We start from the raw sequence: 25,000 nt of genomic DNA on the forward strand, positions 1-25,000 counted from the left end.
TAGTCCTGGTTTAGTCCTGGTTAGTCCTGGTTTAGACCTGGTTTAGTCCTGGTTTAGTCCTGGTTTAGTCCTGGTTTAGTAGTCCTGGTTTAGTCCTGGTTTAAGACCTGGTTTAGTCCTGGTTTAGTCCTGGTTTAGTCCTGGTTTAGTCCTGGTTTAGTCCTGGTTTAGACCTGGTTTAGACCTGGTTTAGTCCTGGTTTAGACCTGGTTTAGTCTGGTTTAGTCTGGTTTAGTTGGTTTAGTCCTGGTTTAGACCTGGTTTAGACCTGGTTTAGTCCTGGTTTAGTCCTGGTTTAGACCTGGTTTAGTCCTGGTTTAGTCCTGGTTTAGTTCTGGTTTAGTCCTGGTTTAGTCCTGGTTTAGACCTGGTTTAGTCCTGGTTTAGACCTGGTTTAGTCCTGGTTTAGTCCTGGTTTAAGACCTGGTTTAGACCTGGTTTAGACCTGGTTTAGACCTGGTTTAGTCCTGGTTTAGTTCTGGTTTAGTCCCTGGGTTAGTCCTGGTTTAGTTCCTGGTTTAGTCCTGGTTTAGACCTGGTTTAGTTCTGGTTTAGTCCTGGTTTAGTCCTGGTTTAGGTTGGTAGACCTGGTTTAGACCTGGTTTAGTCCTGGTTTAGTCCTGGTTTAGACCTGGTTTAGACCTGGTTTAGTCCTGGTTTAGACCTGGTTTAGTCCTGATTTAGACCTGGTTTAGTTCTGGTTTAGTCCTGGTTTAGTTCTGGATTGGACCTGGTTTAGTCCTGTTTTAGTCCTGGTTTAGACCTGGTTTAGTCCTGGTTTAGTTTCCTGGTTTAGTCCTGGTTTAGTCCTGGTTTAGTCCTGGTTTAGACCTGGTTTAGTCCTGGTTTAGACCTGGTTTAGTTTTTAGTCCTGGTTTAGACCTGGTTTAGTCCTGGTTTAGACCTGGTTTAGTTCTGGTTTTAGTTCTGGTTTAGTCCTGGTTTAGTTCCTGGTTTAGACCTGGTTTAGTTGGTTTAGACCTGGTTTAGACCTGGTTTAGACCTGGTTTAGTCCTGGTTTAGACCTGGTTTAGTCCTGGTTTAGACCTGGTTTAGACCTTTTAGTCTGGTTTAGACTGTTTAGTCCTGGTTTAGTCCTGGTTTAGACCTGGTTTAGTGGTTCCTGGTTTAGACCTGGTTTAGAGTCCTGGTTTAGACCTGGTTTAGACCTGGTTTAGTCCTGGTTTAGACCTGGTTTAGACCTCCTGGTTTAGACCTGGTTTAGTCCTGGTTTAGTTCCTGGTTTAGTTCTGGTTTAGACCTGGTTTAGTCCTGGTTTAGTCCTGGTTTAGTCCTGGTTTAGACCTGGTTTAGTCCCTGTTTAGTCCTGGTTTAGACCTAGTCCTGGTTTAGTCCTGGTTTAGTCCTGGTTTAGTCCTGGTTTAGTCCTGGTTTTAGTTTCCTGGTTTAGACCTGGTTTAGACCTGGTTTAGTCCTGGTTTAGTTCTGGTTTAGACTGGTTTAGACCTGGTTTAGTCCTGGTTTAGTCCTGGTTTAGTCCTGGTTTAGTCCTGGTTTAGTCTGGTTTAGACCTGGTTTAGACCTGGTTTAGTCCTGGTTTAGTCCTGGTTTAGTTCTGGTTTAGACCTGGTTTAGTGGTTTAGACCTGTTTAGTCCTGGTTTAGTCCTGGTTTAGTTCTGGTTTAGTCCTGGTTTTAGTTGGTTTAGACCTGGTTTAGACCTGGTTTAGTTCTGGTTTAGTCCTGGTTTAGTTCTGGTTTAGACCTGGTTTAGACCTGGTTTAGTTCTGGTTTAGTCCTGGTTTAGTCCTGGTTTAGTCCTGGTTTAGTCCTGGTTTAGACCTGGTTTAGACCTGGTTTAGTTCTGGTTTAGTCCTGGTTTAGTCCTGGTTTAGACCTGGTTTAGTCCTGGATTAGTCCTGGTTTAGTCCTGGTTTAGTCCTGGTTTTTCTGGTTTAGACCAGGTTTAGTCCTGGTTTAGTCCTGGTTTAGTTCTGGTTTAGTTCTGGTTTAGACCTGGTTTAGACCTGGTTTAGTCCTGGTTTAGTTCCTGGTTTAGACCTGGTTTAGTTTAGTCCTGGTTTAGACCTGGTTTAGTTCTGTGTCCTGGTTTAGTCTGGTTTTGGTTTAGACCTGGTTTAGTTCTGGTTTAGTCCTGGTTTAGACCTGGTTTAGTCCTGGTTTAGTCCTGGTTTAGTCCTGGTTTAGTTCTGGTTTAGACCTGGTTTAGACCTGGTTTAGTTCTGGTTTAGACCTGGTTTAGTGACAGTGACATACACATGTGTGCTGCCCCCTGGAGGAGAAGAGGAGCACAGGTAGATCCTGTCTGAGGCTGAAGAAGATCCAACTGTGGAAGATGATGGAGGAAACCAGGTCTAAACCAGGACTAAACTAGGACTAAACCAGGACTAAACCAGGACTAAACCAGGACTAAACCAGGACTAAACCAGGACTAAACCAGGACTAAACCAGGTAAACTAAACCAGGACTAAACTAAACCAGGTAAACTAAACTAAACCAGGACTAAACCAGGACTAAACCAGGTCTAAACCAGGACTAAACTAGGACTAAACCCAGGACTAAACCAGGGACTAAACCAGGACTAAACCAGGACTAACCAGGACTAAACTAGGACTAAACAACAGGACCAGGACTAAACCAGGACTAAACCAGGACTAGGACTAGGACAAACCAGGACTAAACCAGGACTAAACCAGGACTAAACCCAGGACTAAACCAGGACTAGACCAGGACTAACTAAACCAGGACTAAACCAGGTAAACTAGGACTAAACCAGGACTAAACTAGGACTAAACCAGGACTTAAACCAGGACTAGACCAGGACTAAACCTAGGACTAAACTAGGACTAAACCAGGACTAAACCAGGACTAAACTAGGACTAACCAGGACTAAACCAGGACTAAACCAGGACTAACCAGGACTAAACCAGGACTAAACCAGGACTAGACCAGGACTAAACCAGGACTAACTAAACCAGGACTAACTAGGACTAACCAGGACTAAACCAGGACTAAACCAGGACTAAACAGGACTAAAAACCAGGACTAAACCAGGACTCCAGGACTAAACCAGGACTAAACCAGGACTAAACCAGACTAAACCAGGACTAAACCAGGACTAAAACCAGGACTAAACCTAAACCAGGACTAACCAGGAAACAGGACTAAACCAGGGACTAAACCAGGACTAAACCAGGACTAAACCAGGTCTAAACCAGGACAAACCAGGACTAAACCAGGACTAACTAAACCAGGACCAAACCAGACTAGGACTAAACCAGGACTAAACCAGGACTAAACCAGGACTAAACCAGGACTAAACCAGGACTAAACCAGGACTAAACCAGGACTAAACAGGACTCTAAACCAGGTCTAAACTAAACCAGGACTAAACCAGGACTAAACCAGGACTAAACCAAAACCAGGACTAGACCAGGACTAAACCAGACCAGGACTAAACCAGGCTAAACCAGGTAAACCAGGTCTAAACCAGATAAACCAGGACTAAACCAGGACTAAACCAGGACTAGACTAAACAGGACTAAAACTAGGACTAAACCAGGACTAAACCAGGACTAAACCAGGACTAAACTAGGACTAGACCAGGACTAAACCAGGACTAAAACCAGGACTAAACCAGGACTAGGACTAGGACCAGGACTAAACCAGGACTAAACCAGGACTAGGACTACTAGGACTAAACCAGGACTAAACCAGGTCCAAAACCAGGACTAAACCAGGTAAACCAGGTCTAAACCAGGACTAAACCAGGTCTAAACCAGGACTAAACCAGGTCTAAACCAGGACTAAACCAGGACTAAACCAGGACTAAACCAGGACTAAACCAGGACTAAACCAGGACTAAACCAACCAGGACTAAACCAGGACTAAACCAGGACTAAACCAGGACTAAACCAGGACTAAACCAGAACTAAACCAGGAACTCTAAACCAGACTAAACCAGGTCTAAACCAGGACTAGAACCAGGACTAAACCAGGACTAAACCAGGACTAAACCAGGACTAAACCAGGACTAAACCAGGTCTAAACCAGGACTAAACCAGGACTAACCAGGACTAGACCAGGACTAACTAAACCAGGAAAACCAGGACTAAACCAGGACTAAACCAGACTAAACCAGGGACTAAACCAGGACTAACAGACTAAACCAGGACTAAACCAGGTCTAAACCAGGACTAAACCAGGACTAAACCAGGACTAAACCAGGACTAACCAGGACTAAACCAGGACTAAACAGGACTAAACCAGGACTAAACCAGGACTAAAACCAGGACTAAACCAGGACTAAACTAAAACCAGGACTAAACCAGGTCTAAACCAGGACTAAAGGACCAGGACTAACCAACCAGGACTAAACCAGGACTAAACCAGGTCTACCAGTAAACCAGGACTAAACCAGGAAACCAGGACTAAACCAGGTCTAAACCAGGGACTAAACCAGGACTAAACCAGGACTAAACTAAACAGGACTAACCAGACTAAACCAGGACTAAACCAGGGACTAAACCAGGACTAAACCAGGACTAAACTAAACCAGACTAACCAGGACTCTAGGACTAAACCAGGACTAAACCAGGACTAAACCAGGGACTAACCACTAGGACTACCCAGGACTAAACCAGGACTAAACCAGGTCTAAACCAGGACCAGGACTAAACCAGGAAACTAAACCAGGTCTAAACCAGGTCTAAACCAGAACCAAAACTAAAACCAGGTAAACCAGGACTAAACCAGGTCTAAACCAGGACTAAACCAGGTCTAAACCAGGAAACCAGTAAACCAGGACTAAACCAGGACCAGATAAACCAGACTAAACCAGGACTAAACCAGGACTAAACCAGGTCTAAACCAGGACTAACCAGAACTAACCAGAACTAAACCAGGTCTAAACCAGAACTAAACCAGACTAACCAGGTCTAAACCAGACTAAACCAGGACTAAACCAGGTGTAAACCAGAACTAAACCAGGACTGAACCAGGTCTAAACCAGGACTAAACCAGGACTAAGTGAGTTTCATTAGGTCTTAAGTGTTTACATTTACTTTTAAAGTGGAATTCATTTTTATTCAGAATTAAAAATGTTTTATTCAGAATTAAGACTCATATAAATGTGTAAATTGTCATTATAAAAATGACTTTTCATAATAACAAATAATAAAATAATTAAAGACAGAATTGTTTGTGAGTGATGCTCGTTGTGATCTTGACTTTGTTTAAATTATTTTACTTTTCGGAAATGTTCAAATCTTCTGTGGGACGCGTCTGTTTTCTGATCTGTTCTGTCACAAAAAGAGTCACACACGAGTCGCTTTTGTGTCGTAGAAGATTTTTAATGAAAATCTGTAAACTCACACGGAAAAAAACAGAAAGAGAGAAAAACGCTCCGGAACTTTAACCACAAAAACCCATAAAAAACAGGAACAAGTGTGAAAAAAATAAGACTCACAGCTTCGAGTTGAAAAAGAGACTGAGGCAGAACTGGACCAGTGTCGAGAAAAGAAGCGTCACTGAAAGAAAAACAAAATATACAAGTGAAAAATGTGAACGTTTCCTCCAGATGCCCTTCCTCACTGCACAACGTTCACACGAGAGATTTAACTCTGAAGCAAAATAATTTAACTCTGAATCAAAATAATTTAACTCTGAATCAAAATTATTTAACTCTGAAGCAAAATAATTTAACTCTGAAGCAAAATAATTTAACTCTGAATAAAAATAATTTAACTCTGAATCAAAATAATTTAACTCTGAATCAAAATAATTTAACTCTGAAGCAAAATAATTTAACTCTGAATAAAAATAATTTAACTCTGAATAAAAATAATTTAACTCTGAATAAAAATAATTTAACTCTGAATAAAAATAATTTAACTCTGAATAAAAATAATTTAACTCTGAATAAAAATAATTTAACTCTGAATAAAAATAATTTAACTCTGAATAAAATTGAACTCTGAATAAAAATAATTTAACTCTGAATAATTTAACTCTGAATAAAAATAATTTAACTCTGAATAAAAATAATTTAACTCTGAATAAAAATAATTTAACTCTGAATAACTGAACTCTGAATAAAAATAATTGAACTCTGAATAATTGAACTCTGAATAAAAATAATTGAACTCTGAATAAAAATAATTGAACTCTGAATAAAAATAATTGAACTCTGAATAAAAATAATTGAACTCTGAATAATTGAAAATAATTGAACACTAAATAAAAATAATTTAACTCTGAATAAAAATAATTGAACACTAAATAAAAATAATTTAACTCTGAATAAAAATAATTTAACTCTGAATAATTGAACTCTGAATGAAAATAATCAAACTCTGTATAACTTAACTCTGAATAAAAATAATTTAACTCTGAATAATTTAACTCTGACTAAAAATAATTTAACTCTGACTAAAAATAATTTAACACTGAATAAAAATAATTAAATCTGAATAAAAATAATTTAACTCAGAATAATTTAACTGTGAATAAAAATAATTTAACTGTGAATAAAAATAATTTAACTCGGAATAAAAATAATTTAACTCGGAATAATTTAACTGTGAATAAAAATAATTTAATTGTGACTAAAAATTATTTAACTCGAATAAAAATTAATTTAACTCTGAATAAAAATAATTTAACTCTGAATAATTTAACTCTGAATAAAAATAATTTTATTCTGAATAAAAATGTATTCCGCTTAAATAAAAAATGAAAATAATTATCCGGAATTTAACTTAATTCCGAAGTGGGAACTGGTCTCGACCTAGACCCAGGGCGAGGTTTGGACCAGGATCTGAACCAGTTTAGACCTGGACCCAGTGCAAGATTTAGGCCAAATTCTGAACCGGTTTAGACCAGGATCTGAACCCTTAAGACTTGGACCGGGTACGAGAATTAGGTCAAGATCTGAACCGGTTTAAACCTGAATCTGAACCCATTTAGACCTGGACCCGGTACGAGGTTTAGACCTGGACCCGGTACGAGGTTTAGACCTGGACCCGGTACGAGGTTTAGACCTGGACCCAAACCGGTTTAGACCTGGACCCAGGGTGAGGTTTAGACCAGGTTCTGAACCAGTTTAGCCAGTACAAAGTTTAGATCAGATTCTGAACCAGTTTGGACCAGGATCTGAACCGGTTTAGATCTGGATCTGAACCGGTTTAGATCTGGACCCAGTCAGAACCTTCCTCACTCCAGACGTTGAGCCAAATTAAATAAAGACGATTTCAGGAGTTTTTCACGTAAACCTCAAATCAGAATTATTAATCAGAATTATTATTTCCACGTAAACTCTGAGGAGAATATTTTAATTCCAAATTATTTTATTCAGAACTTTTAATTCAGAATTAAAAAACCTTCAGATGTGAACGCGGCGCAGGAGAGTCACACAAACACTCACATTTGAATCCACATTTGTGTTTTCTGTCGTTTCATTTGGGGAATTTCTTTTTCTTTTTCTGCAGAATGAAAAAAAACAAAACTAAAATATTTTCTTAGGTTAAATTATTAAATTATTTTTGTGGTTGATATTTGGTTTTTACCTTAAAAGTCGTGGCTTGTGCGGCTGCGGCCTCCTTCACCGGTTTATTCTTTTCTGAAATAAATAAAAATGAAAAATGTGAGAAAAATCACTGAACCAGAACTAAACCAGGACTAAACCAGGACTAAACCAGGAAAACTAAACCAGGACTAAACCCTAAACCAGGAAAACTAAACCAGGACTAAACCAGGGAACTAAACCAGGACTAAACCAGAACTAAACCAGGACTAACCAGGACTAAACCAGGAAACTAAACCAGGACTAAACCAGGTCTAAACCAGGTCTAAACCAGGACTAAACCAGGTCTAAACCAGGTCTAAACCAGAAAACCAGGACTAAACCAGGTCTAACTAAACCAGGAAACTAAACCAGGACTAAACCAGGACTAAACCAGGTAAACCAGGTAAACTAAACCAGGTCTAAACCAGGACTAAACCAGGAAAAACCAGAACTAACGTAAACCAGGACTAAACCAGGAACTAAACCAGGTCCAGGTAAACTAAACCAGGAATCTAAACCAGGTCTAAACTAAACCAGGACTAAACCAGGAAACTAAACCTAAACCAGGACTAAACCAGGACTAAACCAGGTCTAAACCAGAAACCAGTAAAACCAGGAAAACCAGGTAAACCAGGTCTAAACCAGGAACTAAACCAGGAAAACCAGAACTAAACCAGAAAACCAGAACTAAACCAGGACTAAACCAGGACTAAACCAGGTAAACCAGACTAAACCAGAAAACCAGAACTAAACCAGGACTAAACCAGGACTAAACCAGGAACCAGGTAAACCAGGTCTAAACCAGAACTAAACCAGAACAACTAAACCAGGTCTAAACCAGGAAACCAGGTCTAAACCAGGACTAAACCAGGACTAAACCAGGACTAAACCAGGACTAAACCAGAACTAAACCAGGACTAAACCAGGTCTAAACCAGTAAACCAGAACTAAACCAGGACTAAACCAGGACTAAACCAGGTAAACCAGGTAAACCAGGTCTAAACCAGGTCTAAACCAGGTAAACCAGGTAAACCAGGTTAAACCAGGACTAAACCAGGACTAAACTAAACCAGATAAACCAGGTCTAAACCAGGTCTAAACTAAACCAAAACCAGAACTAAACCAGGAACCAGGACTAAACCAGGACTAAACCAGGTCTAAACCAGGACTAAACCAGGTAAACCAGGTAAACCACCCAGAACTAAACCAGGACTAAACCAGAACTAAACCAGAACTAAACCAGGACCAGAACTAAACCAGAACTAAACCAGGACTAAACTAAACCAGAAAACCAGGACTAAACCAGGAAACTAAACCAGGTCTAAACCAGGACTAAACCAGAACTAAACCAGGACTAAACCAGAACTAAACCAGTAAACCAGGTAAACCAGAACTAAACCAGGTCTAAACCAGGACTAAACCAGGAACCAGGTAAACCAGGACTAAACCAGGTAAACCAGGACTAAACCAGAACTAAACCAGGAAAACTAAACCAAAACCAGAACTAAACCAGAACTAAACCAGACTAAACCAGAACCAGACTAAACCTAGAAAACCAGAACTAAACCAGGACTAACCAGTAAACCAGTAAACCAGTAAACCAGTAGTAAACCAGGACTAAACCAGTAAACCAGTAACTAGTAGTAGTAAACCAGTAGTAATAAACCAGTATAAACCAGGTAGTAGTAAACCAGTAAACCAGTATATAAACCAGAACTTAAACCAGTAGTAAACCAGTTAGTAAACCATAGTATAAACCAGTAAAACCAGTCTAAACCAGAACTAAACCAGTAAACCAGTACTGATTGTAACTCGTCGCCAGGTCTGTAGTAGTAGTAGTAGTAGTAGTAGTAGTAGTAGTATTAGTAGTAGTAGTAGTAGTAGTAGTAGTAGTAGTAGTATAGTAGTAGTAGTAGTACTGATCTGGTACTCGTCGCCCTCTAGTAGTAGTAGTAGTAGTAGTTAGTATTTGTAGTAGTATTTGTAGGTAGTATAGTAGTTAGTAGTACTGATTGGTACTCGTCGCCATCTGTAGTAGTAGTAGTAGTAGTGTAGTAGTATTTGTAGTAGTATTTGTAGTACTGATGGTACTCGTCGCCCTCAGTAGTAGTAGTAGTAGTAGTAGTAGTAGTATTTGTAGTAGTATTTGTAGTACTGACTTGGTACTCGTCGCCATCTGTAGTAGTAGTAGTAGTAGTAGTAGTTAGTAGTAGTAGTATTTGTAGTAGTAGTTTTGTAGTAGTATTTGTAGTACTTAAGTAGTAGTAGTAGTAGTAGTAGTAGTAGTAGTAGTATTTGTAGTAGTATTTGTAGTACTGACTGGTACTCGTCGCCCTCAGTAGTAGTAGTAGTAGTAGTTAGTAGTATTTGTAGTAGTAGTAGTAGTAGTAGTAGTAGTACTTTGTAGTAGTACTGATTGTACTCGTCGCCCTCAGTAGTAGTAGTAGTATTGTAGTAGTATTTGTAGTAGTATTTGTAGTACTGACTTGTACTCGTCGCCCTCAGTAGTAGTAGTAGTATTTGTAGTAGTATTTGTAGTAGTATTTGTAGTACTGACTTGTACTCGTCGCCCTCTGTAGTAGTAGTAGTATTTGTAGTAGTATTTGTAGTACTGACTTGTACTCGTCGCCCTCTGTAGTAGTAGTAGTAGTAGTAGTGTAGTAGTATTATAGTAGTACTTGTACTTGTACTCGTCGCCTCAGTAGTAGTAGTAGTATTTGTAGTAGTATTTGTAGTAGTATATTTGTAGTATTTGTAGTTTTTGTAGTAGTATAGTATTTGTAGTAGTATTGTAGTAGTACTCGTTCAGTAGTAGTAGTATTTGTAGTAGTATTTGTAGTAGTATTTGTAGTAGTATTTGTAGTACTGACTTGTACTCGTCGCCCTCTGTAGTAGTAGTAGTATTTGTAGTAGTATTTGTAGTAGTATTTGTAGTACTGACTTGTACTCGTCATCCTCAGTAGTAGTAGTAGTATTTGTAGTAGTATTTGTAGTAGTATTTGTAGTAGTATTTGTAGGAGTATTTGTAGTAGTATTTGTAGTAGTATTTGTAGTACTGACTTGTACTCGTCGCCCTCTGTAGTAGTAGTAGTATTTGTAGTAGTATTTGTAGTAGTATTTGTAGTACTGACTTGTACTCGTCATCCTCAGTAGTAGTAGTATTTGTAGTAGTATTTGTAGTAGTAGTAGTTTTGTAGTACTGACTGGTACTCGTCGCCCTCAGTAGTAGTAGTATTTGTAGTAGTATTTGTAGTAGTATTTGTAGTAGTATTTGTAGTACTGACTGGTACTCGTCGCCCTCAGTAGTAGTAGTATTTGTAGTAGTATTTGTAGTAGTATTTGTAGTACTGACTGGTACTCGTCGCCCTCAGTAGTAGTAGTATTTGTAGTAGTATTTGTAGTAGTATTTCGTAGACTGTATGTAGTAGTATTTGTAGTAGTATTTGTAGTAGTATTTGTAGTAGTATTTGTAGTACTGACTGGTACTCGTCGCCCTCAGTAGTAGTAGTATTTGTAGTAGTTTTTGTAGTAGTATTTGTAGTACTGACTGGTACTCGTCGCCCTCAGTAGTAGTAGTAGTATTTGTAGTAGTATTTGTAGTACTGACTGGTACTCGTCGCCCTCAGTAGTAGTAGTAGTATTTGTAGTAGTATTTGTAGTATTTGTAGTAGTATTTGTAGTACTGACTGGTACTCGTCGCCCTCAGTAGTAGTAGTAGTATTTGTAGTAGTATTTGTAGTAGTATTTGTAGTAGTATTGTAGTAGTATTTGTAGTAGTATTTGTAGTACTGACTGGTACTCGTCGCCCTCAGTAGTAGTAGTAGTATTTGTAGTAGTATTTGTAGTAGTATTTGTAGTAGTATTTGTAGTACTGACTGGTACTCGTCGCCCTCTGCTGGTCGTCTTGTGTCACAGTTTGCTTCTGTTGTTGTTGTTGTTGTTGTTTCTTCTTCTTCTTGTTTTTCTTCTGTTCACGCGGCGCCTCCTCTGGACGCTCCGGGGAAAACACACTTTTCTTTTTCTTCGCTTTTTCGGGCTCCAAAACTTTACTCCTGCCACGAAGAAGAACAGGGTCAGAGGTCAAAGGGTCAGAGGGTCAGAGGGTCAGAGGGTCAGAGGAGGTCAGAGGAGGGTTCAGAGGGTCAGAGGAGGGTCAAAGGTCAGGGAGGTCAGAGGAGGTCAGAGGAGGTCAGAGGAGTCAGAGGGTCAGAGGAGGGTCAGAGGGTCAGAGGAGGGTCAAAGGTCAGGAGGTCAGAGGAGTCAGAGGAGGGTCAGAGGAGGTCAGAGGGTCAGAGAGGGTCAGAGGAGGTCAGAGGGTCAGAGGAGGTCAGAGAGGGTCAGAGGAGGTCAGAGGAGGTCAGAGGAGTCAGAGGAGGTCAGAGGGTCAGAGGAGGTCAGAGGAGGTCAGAGAAGGTCAGAGGAGGAGAGGGTCAGAGGAGGTCAGAGGAGGTCAGAGAAGGTCAGAGAGGTTCAGAGGGGTCAGAGGAGGGTCAGAGGAGGGTCAGAGGGTCAGAGGAGAGTCAGAGGGTCAGAGGAGAGTCAGAGGAGGGTCAGAGGGTCAGAGGAGGGTCAAAGGGTCAGAGAGTCAGAGGAGGGAGGGTCAGAGGAGGTCAGAGGGTCAGAGGAGGTCAGTCAGAGGAGGGTCAGAGGAAGAGTCAGAAGGGGGTCAGAGGAGGTCAGAGGGGGTCACAGGGTCAGAGGGGGTCAGAGGGTCAGAGGAGGTCAGAGGAGGGTCAGAGGTCAGGGAGGGTCAGAGGAGAGGAGGTCAGAGGAGAGTCAGAGGGGTCAGAGGAGGGTCAGAGGAGGGTCAGAGGAGGTCAGAGGGTCAGAGGGGTCAGAGGGTCAGAGGGTCAGAGGTCAGAGGGTCAGAGGAGGGTCAGAGGAGGTCAGAGGTCAGAAGGTCAGGGAGGGTCAGAGGGGGTCAGAGGGTCAGAGGAGGTCAGAGGAGGTCAGAGGAGGGTCAGAGGAGGGTCAGAGGAGGGTTCAGAGGGTCAGAGGAGGTCAGAGGGTCAGAGGAGGGGGGTCAGAGGAGGTCAGAGGGTCAGAGGAGGTCAGAGGGTCAGAGGAGGGTCAGAGGGGGTCAGAGGAGGTCAGAGGGTCAGAGGAGGTCAGAGGAGGTCAGAGGGTCAGAGGAGGTCAGAGGGTCAGGTCAGAGGGTCAGAGGTCGTACAGGGCGGTCGGGGTCACAGTTTCGTTCTTGAGTTTTTCTTTCAGTCTGAGTCGTTTCTGTCGACTCGGTTTGTTTCTGTTTCGATTTTTCTTTTTGGGCTGAACAGCGACACCTGCAGGAAAAACAGAACAACACTGAGACTAAACCAGGACTAAACCAGGTCTAAACCAGGACTAAACCAGGTCTAAACCAGGTCTAAACCAGGTCTAAAACCAGGACTAAAACCAGGTCTAAACCAGGTCTAAACCAGGACTAAACCAGGACTAAAACCAGGTCAAAACCAGGACTAAACCAGGTCTAAACCAGGACTAAACCCAGGTCTAAACCAGGACTAAACCAGGTCTAAACCAGGACTAAACCAGGTCTAAACCAGGTCTAAACCAGGTCTAAACCAGGTCTAAACCAGACTAAACCAGGACTAAACCAGGACTAAACCAGGTCTAAACCAGGTCTAAACCAGACTAAACCAGGACTAAACCAGGTCTAAACCAGGACTAAACCAGGACTAAACCAGGACTAAACCAGGTCTAAACCAGGTCTAAACCAGGTCTAAACCAGACTAAACCAGGACTAAACCAGGACTAAACCAGGACTAAACCAGGACTAAACCAGGACTAAACCAGGACTAAACCAGGACTAAACCAGGACTAAACCAGGTCTAAACCAGGTCTAAACCAGGACTAAACCAGGACTAAACCAGGTCTAAAAGGACTAAACCAGGTCTAAACCAGGACTAAACCAGGACTAAACCAGGTCTAAACCAGGATAAACCAGGACTAAACCAGGTCTAAACCAGGTCTAAACCAGGACTAAACCAGGACTAAACCAGGTCTAAACCAGGTCTAAACCAGGTCTAAACCAGGACTAAACCAGGTCTAAACCAGGACTAAACCAGGACTAAACCAGGTCTAAAACCAGGTCTAAACCAGGACTAAACCAGGTCTAAACCAGGACTCTAAACCAGGACTAAACCAGGACTAAACCAGGTCTAAACCAGGACTAAACCAGGACTAAACCAGGTCTAAACCAGGACTAAAACAGGTCTAAACCAGGTCTTAAACCAGGACTAAACCAGGTCTAAACCAGGACTAAACCAGGACTAAACCAGGTCTAAAACCAGGACTAAACCAGGACTAAACTAAACCAGGTCTAAACTAAAACCAGACTAAACCAGGACTAAACCAGGACTAAACCAGGTCTAAACCAGGACTAAACCAGGTCTAAACCAGGTCTAAACTAAACCAGGTCTAAACCAGGTCTAAACCAGGACTAAACCAGGTCTAAACCAGGACTAAACCAGGACTAAACCAGGACTAAACCAGGACTAAACCAGGTCTAAACCAGGACTAAACCAGGACTAAACCAGGTCTAAACCAGGTCTAAACCAGGACTAAACCAGGACTAAACCAGAACTAAACCAGGTCTAAACCAGACTAAACCAGGACTAAACCAGGTCTAAACCAGGACTAAACCAGGTCTAAACCAGGACTAACCAGGACTAAACCAGGACTAAACCAGGTCTAAACCAGGTCTAAACCAGGACTAAACCAGGTCTAAACCAGGACTAAACAGGTCTAAACCAGGTCTAAACCAGGACTAAACCAGGACTAAACCAGGTCTAAACCAGGACTAAACCAGGACTAAACCAGGTCTAAACCAGGACTAAACCAGGACTAAACCAGAAAACCAGGACTAAACCAGGACTAAACCAGGAACTAAACCAGGTCTAAACCAGGACCCAGGTCTAAACCAGGTAAACCAGGACTAAACCAGACTAAACCAGGTCTAAACCAGGTCTAAACCAGGACTAAACCAGGTCTAAACCAGGACTAAACCAGGACTAAACCAGGACTAAACCAGGTCTAAACCCGGATCACAGACCTGTGGACAGTTCTGTTGCGCCCTCTGCTGGCGGCGCGTCACACTGCTCTTCTTCTCTCTCCTCCTTCTTCTTTTTCTTCTTCTTTTTTTTCACCGTTTCCTCTCCTTCTGTCGTTTTCTCCGTCGTTTCTTCGTTTTCTTTCTTTTTGTTCTTTCGCTTCTTCGCCGGCGTCTCTGCGTTCGCTCGTTTCTCCTCCTCCTCCTCGTCCTCGTCTCTCTCTCCGCTCGCGTCTTTTCTTTTCCTCTTTTTGTTTTTACGTTTTTTCGCCGCTCGTTCTCCCGTCTCGTCGTCTGCGCCCGGACTCTTCTTCTTCTCCTCCTCTTCCTCCTCCTCTTCCTCTCTCCTCTTCTTCTTCTCCTCCTCTTCCTCCTCCTCCTCTCCTCTTCCTCTCTCCTCTTCTTCGTCGGACTCTCCTCTTCCTCTTCCTCTTCGCACGTTTCCGGTTGAGTTTTCTGTCGTTTTTTCTTCTTTCTCTTCCTCTTTCCGGTGTTTTCTTCGGCGCAGGTGTTTACGACGGTGGATTCTGGCTCCTCTGGCTCCTCTGGCTCCTCTGGCTCCTTTGACGGCTCCTCTGGCTCCTCCTCTGGCTCCTCTGGCTGGCCTCCTCTGGCTCCTCTGGCTCCGGCGCCGCTGAAAACACGACACAAACCGCGTCTTTACTTTAAGATTTTTATTTTTTTTTCTTGGTTTGACAGTTTTTTTAGGTTTTAAATTTCACTTGCAGGACTAAACCAGGACTAAAACCATTTTCAGTCCTGGTTCTGGTCTCAGTCTGGTTCTGGTCTGGTTCTGGTCTCAGTCCTGGTCTCAGGACCAGGCCTGAGACCAAGAACCAGACCAGAACTAGACCAGGACCAGACCAGAACTGAGACCAGAACCAGACCAACTAGACCAGGACCAGAACTAGACCAGGACCAGACCAGAACTAGACCAGGACTGAGACCAGAACTAGACCAGGACTGAGACCAGAACTAGACCAGAGACCAGAACTAGACCAGAACCAGACCAGAACCAGACCAGAACTGAGACCAGAACCAGACCAGAACCAGACCAGAACTGAGACCAGAACCAGACCAGAATCAGACCAGAACTAGACCAGGACTGAGACCAGAACCAGACTGGAACCAGACCGGAACCAGACCGGGACTGAGACCAGGATTGAGACCAGAACTGAGACCAGGACTGAGACCAGAACTGAGACCAGGACTGAGACCAGAACCAGGACCAGGACTGAGACCAGGATTGAGACCAGAACTGAGACTGGAACCAGACCAGGACCAGGACTGAGACCAAGACTGAGACCGGAACCAGGACCAGGACTGAGACCGGAACCAGACCAGGACTGAGACCAGGACTTGAGACCAGGACTGAGACCAGACTGAGACCAGAACAGACCAGGACTGAGACCAGGAAGAGACCAGGACTGAGACCAGGACTGAGACCAGACTGAGACCAGGACCAGGACTGAGACCAGGACTGAGACCAGGACTGAGAACCAGACTGAGACCAGAGACCAGAGACCAGACTGAGACCAGGACTGAGACCAGGACCAGACAGACTGAGACCAAGCGAGACCAGGACTGAGACCAGAGACCAGGACCAGACCAGACTGAGACCAGGACTGAGACCACTGAGACCAGGACCGAGACCGACTGACCAGGACCGAGACCGGACTGAGACCGAACCAGGACCAGGACTGAGACGGGAACCAGACTGAGACCAGGACTGAGACCAGGACTGAGACCAGGACTGAGACCAGACTGAGACCAGACTGAGACCAGGACTAGACCAGACCAGGACCGAGACCAGACCGAGAACCAGGACAGGAACCAGACCAGAACTGAGACCGGAACCAGGACCAGGACTGAGACCAGACTTGAGACCAGACTTGAGAACCAGAACGTGAGACCCAGACCAGACCAGGAAGACCAGGACTGAACCAGAACCAGACCAGACCAGACCAGGACCAGACACCAGGACTGAGACCGGAACCAGGACCAGAACTGAGACCGGAAACCAGGACCAGGACTGAGACCAGACTGAGACCAGGACTGACCAGAACTGAGACCAGGACTGAGACCAGACTGAACCAGACTTGAGACCAGGACTGAGACCAGAACCAGACCAGACTCCGAGACCAGACGAGACCAGAACTGAGACCAGGACTGAGACCAGGACCAACCAGGACTGAGACCAGACTGAGACCAGGACTTGACACCAGGACCAGAGTGAGACCAGGACTGAGACCAGGACTGAGAGAGAGACCAGGACCAGGAGACCAGGACTTGAGACCAGGACTGAGACCAGGACTGAGACCAGGACTGAGACCAGGACCAGGACCAGGACCAGACCAGGACTGAGACCAGGACTAGACCAGGACTGAGACCAGGACCGAGACCAGAACCAGACCAGGACTGAGACCAGGAGGACTTGAGACCAGGACTTGAGACCAGGACTGAGACCAGGACTGAGACCAGGACTTGAGACCAGGACTGAGACCAGGACTGAGACAGGAGACCAGACAGAACTGACCAGGACTGAGACCAGGACTTGAGACCAGAACTGAGACCAGGACTGAGACCAGGACTGAGACCAGGACTTGAGACCAGGACTGAGACCAGGACTGAGGTGGATTTCTCTCTTCAGCGCGTGAATATTTTTGACAGTTTTTTGACTCCACATCAGTGATTTTATTTGACTGATTCAAACAAACGTCTGAGTTTGTTCAGAATCACTTCGTTTGTTCTCAGACTTCACCTCGTCCCTCAGACCCGAGTCTGTGAGTCTGTGAGACCCGAGTCTGTGAGACCCGAGTCTGTGAGACCAGAGTCTGTGAGACCAGAGTCTGTGAGACCAGAGTCTGTGAGACCCGAGTCTGTGAGACCCGAGTCTGTGAGACCGAGTCTGTGAGACCGAGTCTGTGAGACCCGAGTCTGTGAGACCCGAGTCTGTGAGACTCGAGTCTGTGAGACCAGAGGTCTGTGAGACTCTGTGAGACCGAGTCTGTGAGACCCGAGTCTGTGAGACCCGAGTCTGTGAGACCAGAGTCTGTGTCTGTGAGACCAGAGTCCCTGCTCCTCTGCTCCTCCCTCTCCTCCTCCTGCTCCTCCTGCTCCTCCTGCTTCCTCCTCCTGCTCCTCTCTCCTGCTCCTGCTCCTCCTCCTGCTCCTCCTGTCCTCCTGCTCCTGCTCCTCCTGCTCCTGCTCCTCCTCTCTGCTCCTCCTTCCTGCTCCCTCCTGCTCCTCGCTCCTCCTCCTGCTCCTCCCTCCTCTCTGCTCCTCTCTCCTCTCTCCTGCTCTCCTCTGCTCCCTCCTGCTCCTCTCCTCCCTCTGCTCCCTCTGCTCTCCTCTCCTGCTCCTCGTCTGCTCTCCTCTGCTCCTCCTGCTCCTCCTCTGCCTCCTGCTCCTCCTGGCTCCTGCTCCTCCTGCTCCTCCTCCTCCCTCCTGCCTCCTCCTCCTCCTGCTCCTCCTCCTGCTCCTCCTGCTCCTCCCTGCTCCTCTGCTCCTCCTCCTGCTCCTCCTGCTCCTCCTGCTCCTCCTCCTCTCCTCCTCTCCTCCTGCTCCTGCCTCCTCTCTCTCCTCCTGCTCCTCCTGCTCCTCCTCCTGCTCCTCCTGTTCCTCCTCCTGCTCCTCCTGCTCCTCCTCCTGCTCACCAGAGTCTGTGAGACCAGAGTCCTGCTCCTCCTGCTCCTCCTGCTCCTCCCTCTGCTCCTCCTGCTCCTCCTGCTCCTCTCCTCTGCTCCTCCTGCTCCTCCTGCTCCTCCTGCTGCTCCTCCTCCTGGGCCTTCGTCTCCTCCTCTTTTTTCTCCTCCTCCTTCTTCTCCTCTTCTTCATCCTCTGGACTCAGCGTCAGAGTCAGAGCCGAGCACCTGGACTCCTGAAAACAGACAAATATTCATCTAAAACCACCTCAGAAAGAAACAAAAACTCTGGACTAAACCAGGTCTAAACCAGGACTAAACCAGGTCTAAACCAGGTCTAAACCAGGACTCGACCAGGACTCGACCAGGACTAAACCACTAAACCAGACTAAAAAACCAGGACTCTTAAACCAGGTCTAAACCAGGTCTAAACCAGGTCTAAACCAGGACTCGACCAGGACTAAACCAGTCGTTTTAAATCCATCTCACCTCGTCCTCGTTGGTCTCTGGAGTTTGTTCGTCTGCAGGATCTGAAAACGAGAACAAACATAAAACCACTATTAGTTGAGACCAGTTTAAGTCCTGGTTTAGTCCTGGTTTAGTCCTGGTTTAGACCTGGTTTAGTCCTGGTTTAAACCTGGTTTAGACCTGGTTTAGACCTGGTTTAGTCCTGGTTTAGTCCTGGTTCAATTCGTACCTTCAGGGGGAGGAGCTTCAGTCTCTGCTGGAGTTTCATTGGTCGGTTCAGCTTTGGCCTCCTGTCAATCAAATCACACAGTCAGATGAAACCAGGACTAAACCTGGACTAAACCTGGACTAAACCAGGACTAAACCAGGACTAAACCTGGACTAAACCTGGACTAAACCAGGACTAAACCAGGACTAAACCAGGTCTAAACCAGGACTAAACCAGGTCTAAACAGGTCTAAACCAGGACTAAACTTGGACTCAACCTGGACTCAACCTGGACTCAACCTGGACTAAACCTGGACTAAACCTGGACTAAACTTGGACTAAACCCGGACTAAACCCGGTCTAAACCTGGACTCAACCTGGACTCAACCTGGACTAAACCTGGACTAAACCTGGACTAAACCCGGACTAAACCCGGACTAAACCTAAACCACTAACCTAAACTAAAACTAAACCTGGACTAAACCAGGACTAAACCAGGACTAAACCTGGACTAAACCAGGACTAAACCGGACTAAACCGGAACTAAACCACCTGGACTAAAACCTGGACTAAAACCTGGACTAAACACCTGGACTAAACCTGGACTAAACCTGGACTAAACCTGGACTAAACCTGGACTAAACCTGGACTAAACCTGGACTAAACCTGGACTAAACCTGGACTAAACTTGGACTAACTTGGACTAAACCTGGACTAAACCTGGACTAAACCCGGACTAACAACCCGTGGACTAAAACTAACCCGGACTAAACCTGGACTAAACTTGGACTCAACCTGGACTCAACCTGGACTGGACTAAACCTGGACTAAACCTGGACTAAACTGGACTCAGGACTAAACTGGACTAAACTTGGACTAAACGTGGACTAAACCCGGACTAAACCCGGACTAAACCTGGACTAAACCTGGTCTAAACTTGTGCGTCAGATGCCCTCTCGTCCTTTCTTGTACCTCCTCTGGTTCAGGGTCCTGCTCCTGGTTGAGATCTTTGTCCAGACTTGGCTCTTGGTCCGGACTTGGCTCCTGGTCCGGACTTGGATCCTGGTCCGGACTTGGATCCTGGTCCGGGCTCAGGTCTCGCGCTGGGACCACGGTCTCCTCACAGTCCTCTGTTTGGGCGGAGTCCTCGTCTGGAGCTTCAGCCTCAAAACACAAAATCAAACTTTTTTTTCCAACGTTTCAAATTTTTTTAAAAAGCAGAAAATGAAGCGGGACTCGACCTGCTCCGGGTCTAAAACATTTCAATAAATTTATCAAACTTTATATCAACTGAAATCTGAGATAAATCTGTTTGATTTCACACTGTGGAACATTTCTCAACAACCAGTAAAATCTCCATGGAAACCAGAAGGAGCAACTCTAAAGCCCCGTGAGGAACCTTTGTGTTGTTCTGCAGAATCTAAACCTGGAGTAAACCTGGACTAAACCTGGTCTAAACCTGGACTAAACCTGGACTAAAACCTGGACTAAACCTGGACAAAACCTGGACTAAACTGGTCTAAACCTGGTCTAACCTGGTCTAATTCCCTGGTCTAAACCCTGGACCTGGTCTGGAAACCTAGGTCTAAACCTGGGACTAAACCTGGACTAAACTGGTAAACCCTAAACCTGGTCTAAACTGGTAAACCTGGACTAAACCTGGACTAAACCTGGTCTAAACCCTGGACTAAACCTGGACTAAACCTCTAAACCTGGACTAAACCTGGACTAAACCTGAAACCTGGACTAAACCTGGACTAAACCTGGAAACCTGGACTAAACCTGGACTAAAAACTGGACCCTGGACTCCTGACTAAACCTCCTAAACCTGGTCGGACTAAACCTGGACTAAACCTGTCTGGTAAACCAATCTAAACCTGGTCTAAACCTGGATAAACCTAAACCTAAACCTGGAAAACCTGGACTAAACCCTGGTCTAGTCCTGGACTAAACCTGATGGACTAACCTGGACTAACCTGAAACCGACTAAACTGGACTAGAACGGAAACCTTAAACCTGAAAAAACCTGGACTAAACCTGGTCTAAACCTAGAATTGGTTCCTAAACGGACAAAACCTGGACTAAACCTGGTCCTGGACTAACTGGCTAAACCAAACGGCTAAACCCGGACTAAACCGGTCTAAACCTGGTCTAAACCTGGACTAAACCTGGTCTCCTGGACCAATCCTCCTGGTCTAAACAAAACACAAAAAACCTGGACTAAACAAACTTAGTCTAAACCTATCTAAAAAACCTGGACCCTGGAAAAATCTGGACTAAATGGGACTAAACCTGGTCTGGTTAAAAAAAATGGATAAACGGTTAAACCTGGACTAAACCTGGACAAAAACCTGGACTAAACCTGGACTAAAACCTGTCTAAACCTGGTCTAAACCTGGAAACCTGGACTAAACCTGTCTAAACCTGGACTAACCGGTCAAACCTGGACTAAAACCTGTCTGGAAACCTGGTCTAAACCTGACTAAAACCTGGACCTGACTAAACCTGACTAAACCTGGTCTAAACCTGGACCTAAACCTGGACAAAACTGGACTAAACCTGGACTAAAACCTGGTCTAAACCTGGTCTAAACCTGGACTAAACCTGGACTAAACCTGGACAAACCTGACTAAACCTGTCTAAACCTGTCTAAACCTGGACTAAACCTGGACTAAACCTGGACTAAACCTGGTCTAAACCTGGTCTAAACCTGGACTAAACCTGGTCTAAACCTGGTCTAAACCTGGACTAAACCTGGTCTAAATCTGGTCTAAACCTGGTCTAAACCTGGACTAAACCTGGACAAAAACTGGACTAAACCTAAAACCTGGTCTAAACCTGGTCTAAACCTGGACTAAATCTGCTCTAAACCTGGTCTAAATCTGGATTAAACCTGACTAAATCCTGGGTCTAAAACCTGGTCTAAACCTGGACTAAATCTGCTCTAAACCTGGTCTAAACCTGGAGGCTGTGGTCCCAAATCAAGACCTGAGTCTGAACCAAGATCCAAGTCCGGACCAAGAACCGAGTCTGAATCCTGGGCAAAGATCGACACTGGACTAAACTGAGTCTCACCTCATGGTCTATCCTCGGTCCAGACTCCGGTTCAGACCCCGGTCCAGATCCCAGTCCAGACCCGGGTTCAGACTCCGGTCCAGATCCCAGTCCAGACCCGGGTTCAGACTCCGGTCCGGTCCCTGCGCCCTCTGCTGGACTCATGTCTCCGTTTGTCCCCAGAGCCGCAGGACTCAGTCTGAAACACCAAAGAAAACAAACAAAACAAAAAACTTTATTTACACGAAGTTTGATCTGAATTTTAGTCCTGGTTTTAGTCCAGTTTTAACCCTGGTTTAGTCCTGGTTTAGTCCTGGTTTAGTCCTGTGAAGGGTTCACACTCGGTCTTGTTTTTGAAAGCTTCATTTCACTGAATAAACTCACTGTCTGATCGTCTGAGCCTTTTCCCGCCCGGACTAATCCTGGACTAAACCCGGTCTAGACCTGGTCTAGACTGAGTCTAGACTCAGTCTAAATCTGGTCTAAACAAGGACTTAAGGTGGTCTAAACATGCGGACTAAACCCAGTCTAAACCAGGATTTAAGATGGTCTAAACTTGGACTAAACCCAGTCTAATCCTGGTCTAATCCTGGTCTAAACCTGGTCTAAACCTGGTCTAAACCTGGTCTAAATCTGGTCTGTATCTGGTCTATATTCTGGTCTAAACCAGGTCTAGACCAAGTCTAGACCTGGTCTAAAACTTGTTTTTAAATGGTTTATGAAGTGCAGTGTCAGGAGCAGTGGCAGGTGCAGTGACAGGTGCAGTGTCAGGTGCAGAGACGGGTGCAGTGGTCAGGAGCAGTGGCAGGTGCAGTGACAGGTGCAGTGGCAGGTGCAGTGGACAGGTGCAGTGGCAGGTGCAGTGACAGGTGCAGTGGTCAGATGCAGTGGCAGTGCAGTGACAGTGACAGTAGTGGTGACAGGTGCAGTGGCAGGTGCAGTGCAGTGGCAGGCAGTGCAGTGCAGGTGCAGTGTGCAGTGCAGTGTGCAGTGGTGACAGTGGCAGTGCAGTGCAGTGCAGTGCAGTGCAGTGACAGTGCAGTGCAGGTGCAGTGGTGCAGTGCAGTGTCAGGTGCAGTGACAGTGGGCAGTGTGCAGTGCAGTGCAGTGCAGTGCAGTGGCAGGCAGTGCAGTGCACAGGTGCAGTGGGTGTGCAGTGCAGTGCAGTGCAGTGACAGGTGCAGTGACAGTGAGGTGCAGTGGCAGTGCAGTGACAGTGCAGTGCAGTGACAGGTGCAGTGACAGGTGCAGTGGCAGGTGCAGTGGCAGGTGCAGTGGCAGGTGCAGTGCAGTGGCAGTGCAGTGGCAGTGCAGTGGCAGGTGCAGTGGTGCAGGTGCAGTGGCAGGTGCAGCAGTGCAGTGCAGTGGCAGGTGCAGTGGCAGGGTGCAGGTGCAGTGGCAGGTGGCAGTGCAGTGCAGTGCAGTGCAGTGCAGGTGCAGTGGCAGATGCAGTGCAGTGCAGTGCAGTGCAGTCAGTGCAGTGGCACAGTGGCAGTGTGCAGTGCAGTGCAGGCAGTGCAGTGGCAGTCAGTGGCAGTGCAGTGGCAGGTGCAGTGACAGGTGCAGTGCAGTCAGTGCAGTGCAGTGACAGTGGCAGTGCCAGTGCAGGTGCAGTGCAGGTGCAGTGGCAGGGGCGCACCTCTTCCACACAGAGTAAATGTCCTGTAGACTGGACTGTCCGTCGGCTCCTTCCACCTGAGACACAAAGACACGTTCAGACTCTTAAAGCTGCACTGAGTCACTTTCCTCCAGGCACAGAGCAAGAAAAACTTCTGTCTCCACGGAAACCAAACCACACACAGGTCCAGGTCAGATCTGTGGAGAGGCGACACCGCTCACACTCACAATGAATGTTTTTAAACCTGTTACCAGGACTAAACCAGGTCTAAACCAGGACTAAACCAGGTCTAAACCAGGACTAAACCAGGACTAAACCAGGACTAAACCAGGTCTAAACAGGACTAAACCAGGACTAAACCAGGTCTAAACTAGGTCTAAACCAGGACTAAACCAGGTCTAAACCAGGTCTAAACCAGGTCTAAACCAGGTCCAGGACTAAACCAGGTCTAAACCAGGTCTAAACCAGGACTAAACCAGGACTAAACCAGGTCTAAACCAGAACTAAACCAGGTCTAAACCAGGACTAAACCAGGACTAAACCAGGACTAAACCAGGACTAAACCAGGACTAAACCAGGTCTAAACTAGGTCTAAACCCGGACTCAAAAATCCCTAGAAAAACATTCATTGTGACTGTGAGCGGTGTCGCCTCTCCACAGATCTGACCTGTGACTCCGTCTGGTTCGGTCTCCATGACGATAGAAAGTTTTAAAGCCACACTGCGAAACATTCCTGACAAAACAACAACATCTTCGTAGAGAAAAGCGTTTTTGACGGACACTCCACCGGAAAAGTTACACAGTGGAGCTTTAAAACGGCGCAAAAATGTAAATATTGCATGAAATAAAAAATTAAATAGTTTTGCATAGTTAATTAATAAAAAAAATAAATAAAATAAAAATAAAAAACACGTAAAACAGTTATAAATGTATACGTGGGCTACTATTTAAAAAATAAATTAATTTAAAAATAAAAATAAAATACGTAGGATCCAACGGCGTGCAGCGTGTCTCAGATTCAATTTCCGTGCGACTTGCGACGTTTTAACGATACGATTCGAGTTTTTAACCGATCGTGAAAGACGTGCGCACGTGTGTGGGTTTTAAAGCTCCTTCACGGGACATTCTGGGAGCACGCTGCCGCAGAAACATTGTGTCCTTTCGCTGTCACGATGCACAAACCGGAATAAACGCTTTAAAAATGCACTTTTACGCGTCCTAGTCACGATTTTTGACGCGATTACACAAAAAGAACAGTTTGTACCGAGGAATACTTTATTTAACGCATTATATAACAGTAATAACGTGGATTTGTGTGGAATAACGGGAGAAAATACGAGGAAATCGGCGGGAAAAAAAATCTGAAAATGACTTACGGTGAAGTTTTGCGTAAAAAAAAGGTGCAGTTTTTACCTG

The 25,000-nt window shown here is 45.1% G+C and overlaps 1 protein-coding gene across 1 annotated transcript in view; it reads right to left on the reverse strand.

Moving 5' to 3' along the window:
* Positions 1–5,303: 5,303 nt before the first annotated feature.
* Positions 5,304–25,000, reverse strand: part of LOC110153503 (cilia- and flagella-associated protein 251-like) — a 19,799-nt gene continuing 102 nt past the window's right edge. Inside the window, exons 1-14 of the mRNA XM_055151427.1 lie at positions 24,998–25,000; positions 23,606–23,661; positions 21,988–22,165; positions 19,885–20,076; positions 18,935–18,995; positions 18,727–18,767; positions 18,466–18,473; positions 18,250–18,280; positions 14,597–15,227; positions 12,716–12,827; positions 11,422–11,597; positions 7,547–7,599; positions 7,405–7,462; positions 5,304–5,509 (exon numbers count right to left, since the gene is read on the reverse strand). The exon at positions 24,998–25,000 is cut by the window's right edge and continues 102 nt beyond it. Of these exons, the coding sequence (XP_055007402.1) occupies positions 7,436–7,462; positions 7,547–7,599; positions 11,422–11,597; positions 12,716–12,827; positions 14,597–15,227; positions 18,250–18,280; positions 18,466–18,473; positions 18,727–18,767; positions 18,935–18,995; positions 19,885–20,076; positions 21,988–22,165; positions 23,606–23,661; positions 24,998–25,000 (1,569 nt within the window). The 3' untranslated portion in view covers positions 5,304–5,509; positions 7,405–7,435. The remainder of the gene's footprint in view (positions 5,510–7,404; positions 7,463–7,546; positions 7,600–11,421; positions 11,598–12,715; positions 12,828–14,596; positions 15,228–18,249; positions 18,281–18,465; positions 18,474–18,726; positions 18,768–18,934; positions 18,996–19,884; positions 20,077–21,987; positions 22,166–23,605; positions 23,662–24,997) is intronic.

The sequence above is a fragment of the Boleophthalmus pectinirostris genome, unplaced genomic scaffold, assembly GCF_026225935.1.
Source record: "Boleophthalmus pectinirostris isolate CB_2022bp ecotype Guang Dong unplaced genomic scaffold, ASM2622593v1 HiC_scaffold_16, whole genome shotgun sequence".
NCBI lineage: Eukaryota > Metazoa > Chordata > Actinopteri > Gobiiformes > Gobiidae > Boleophthalmus > Boleophthalmus pectinirostris.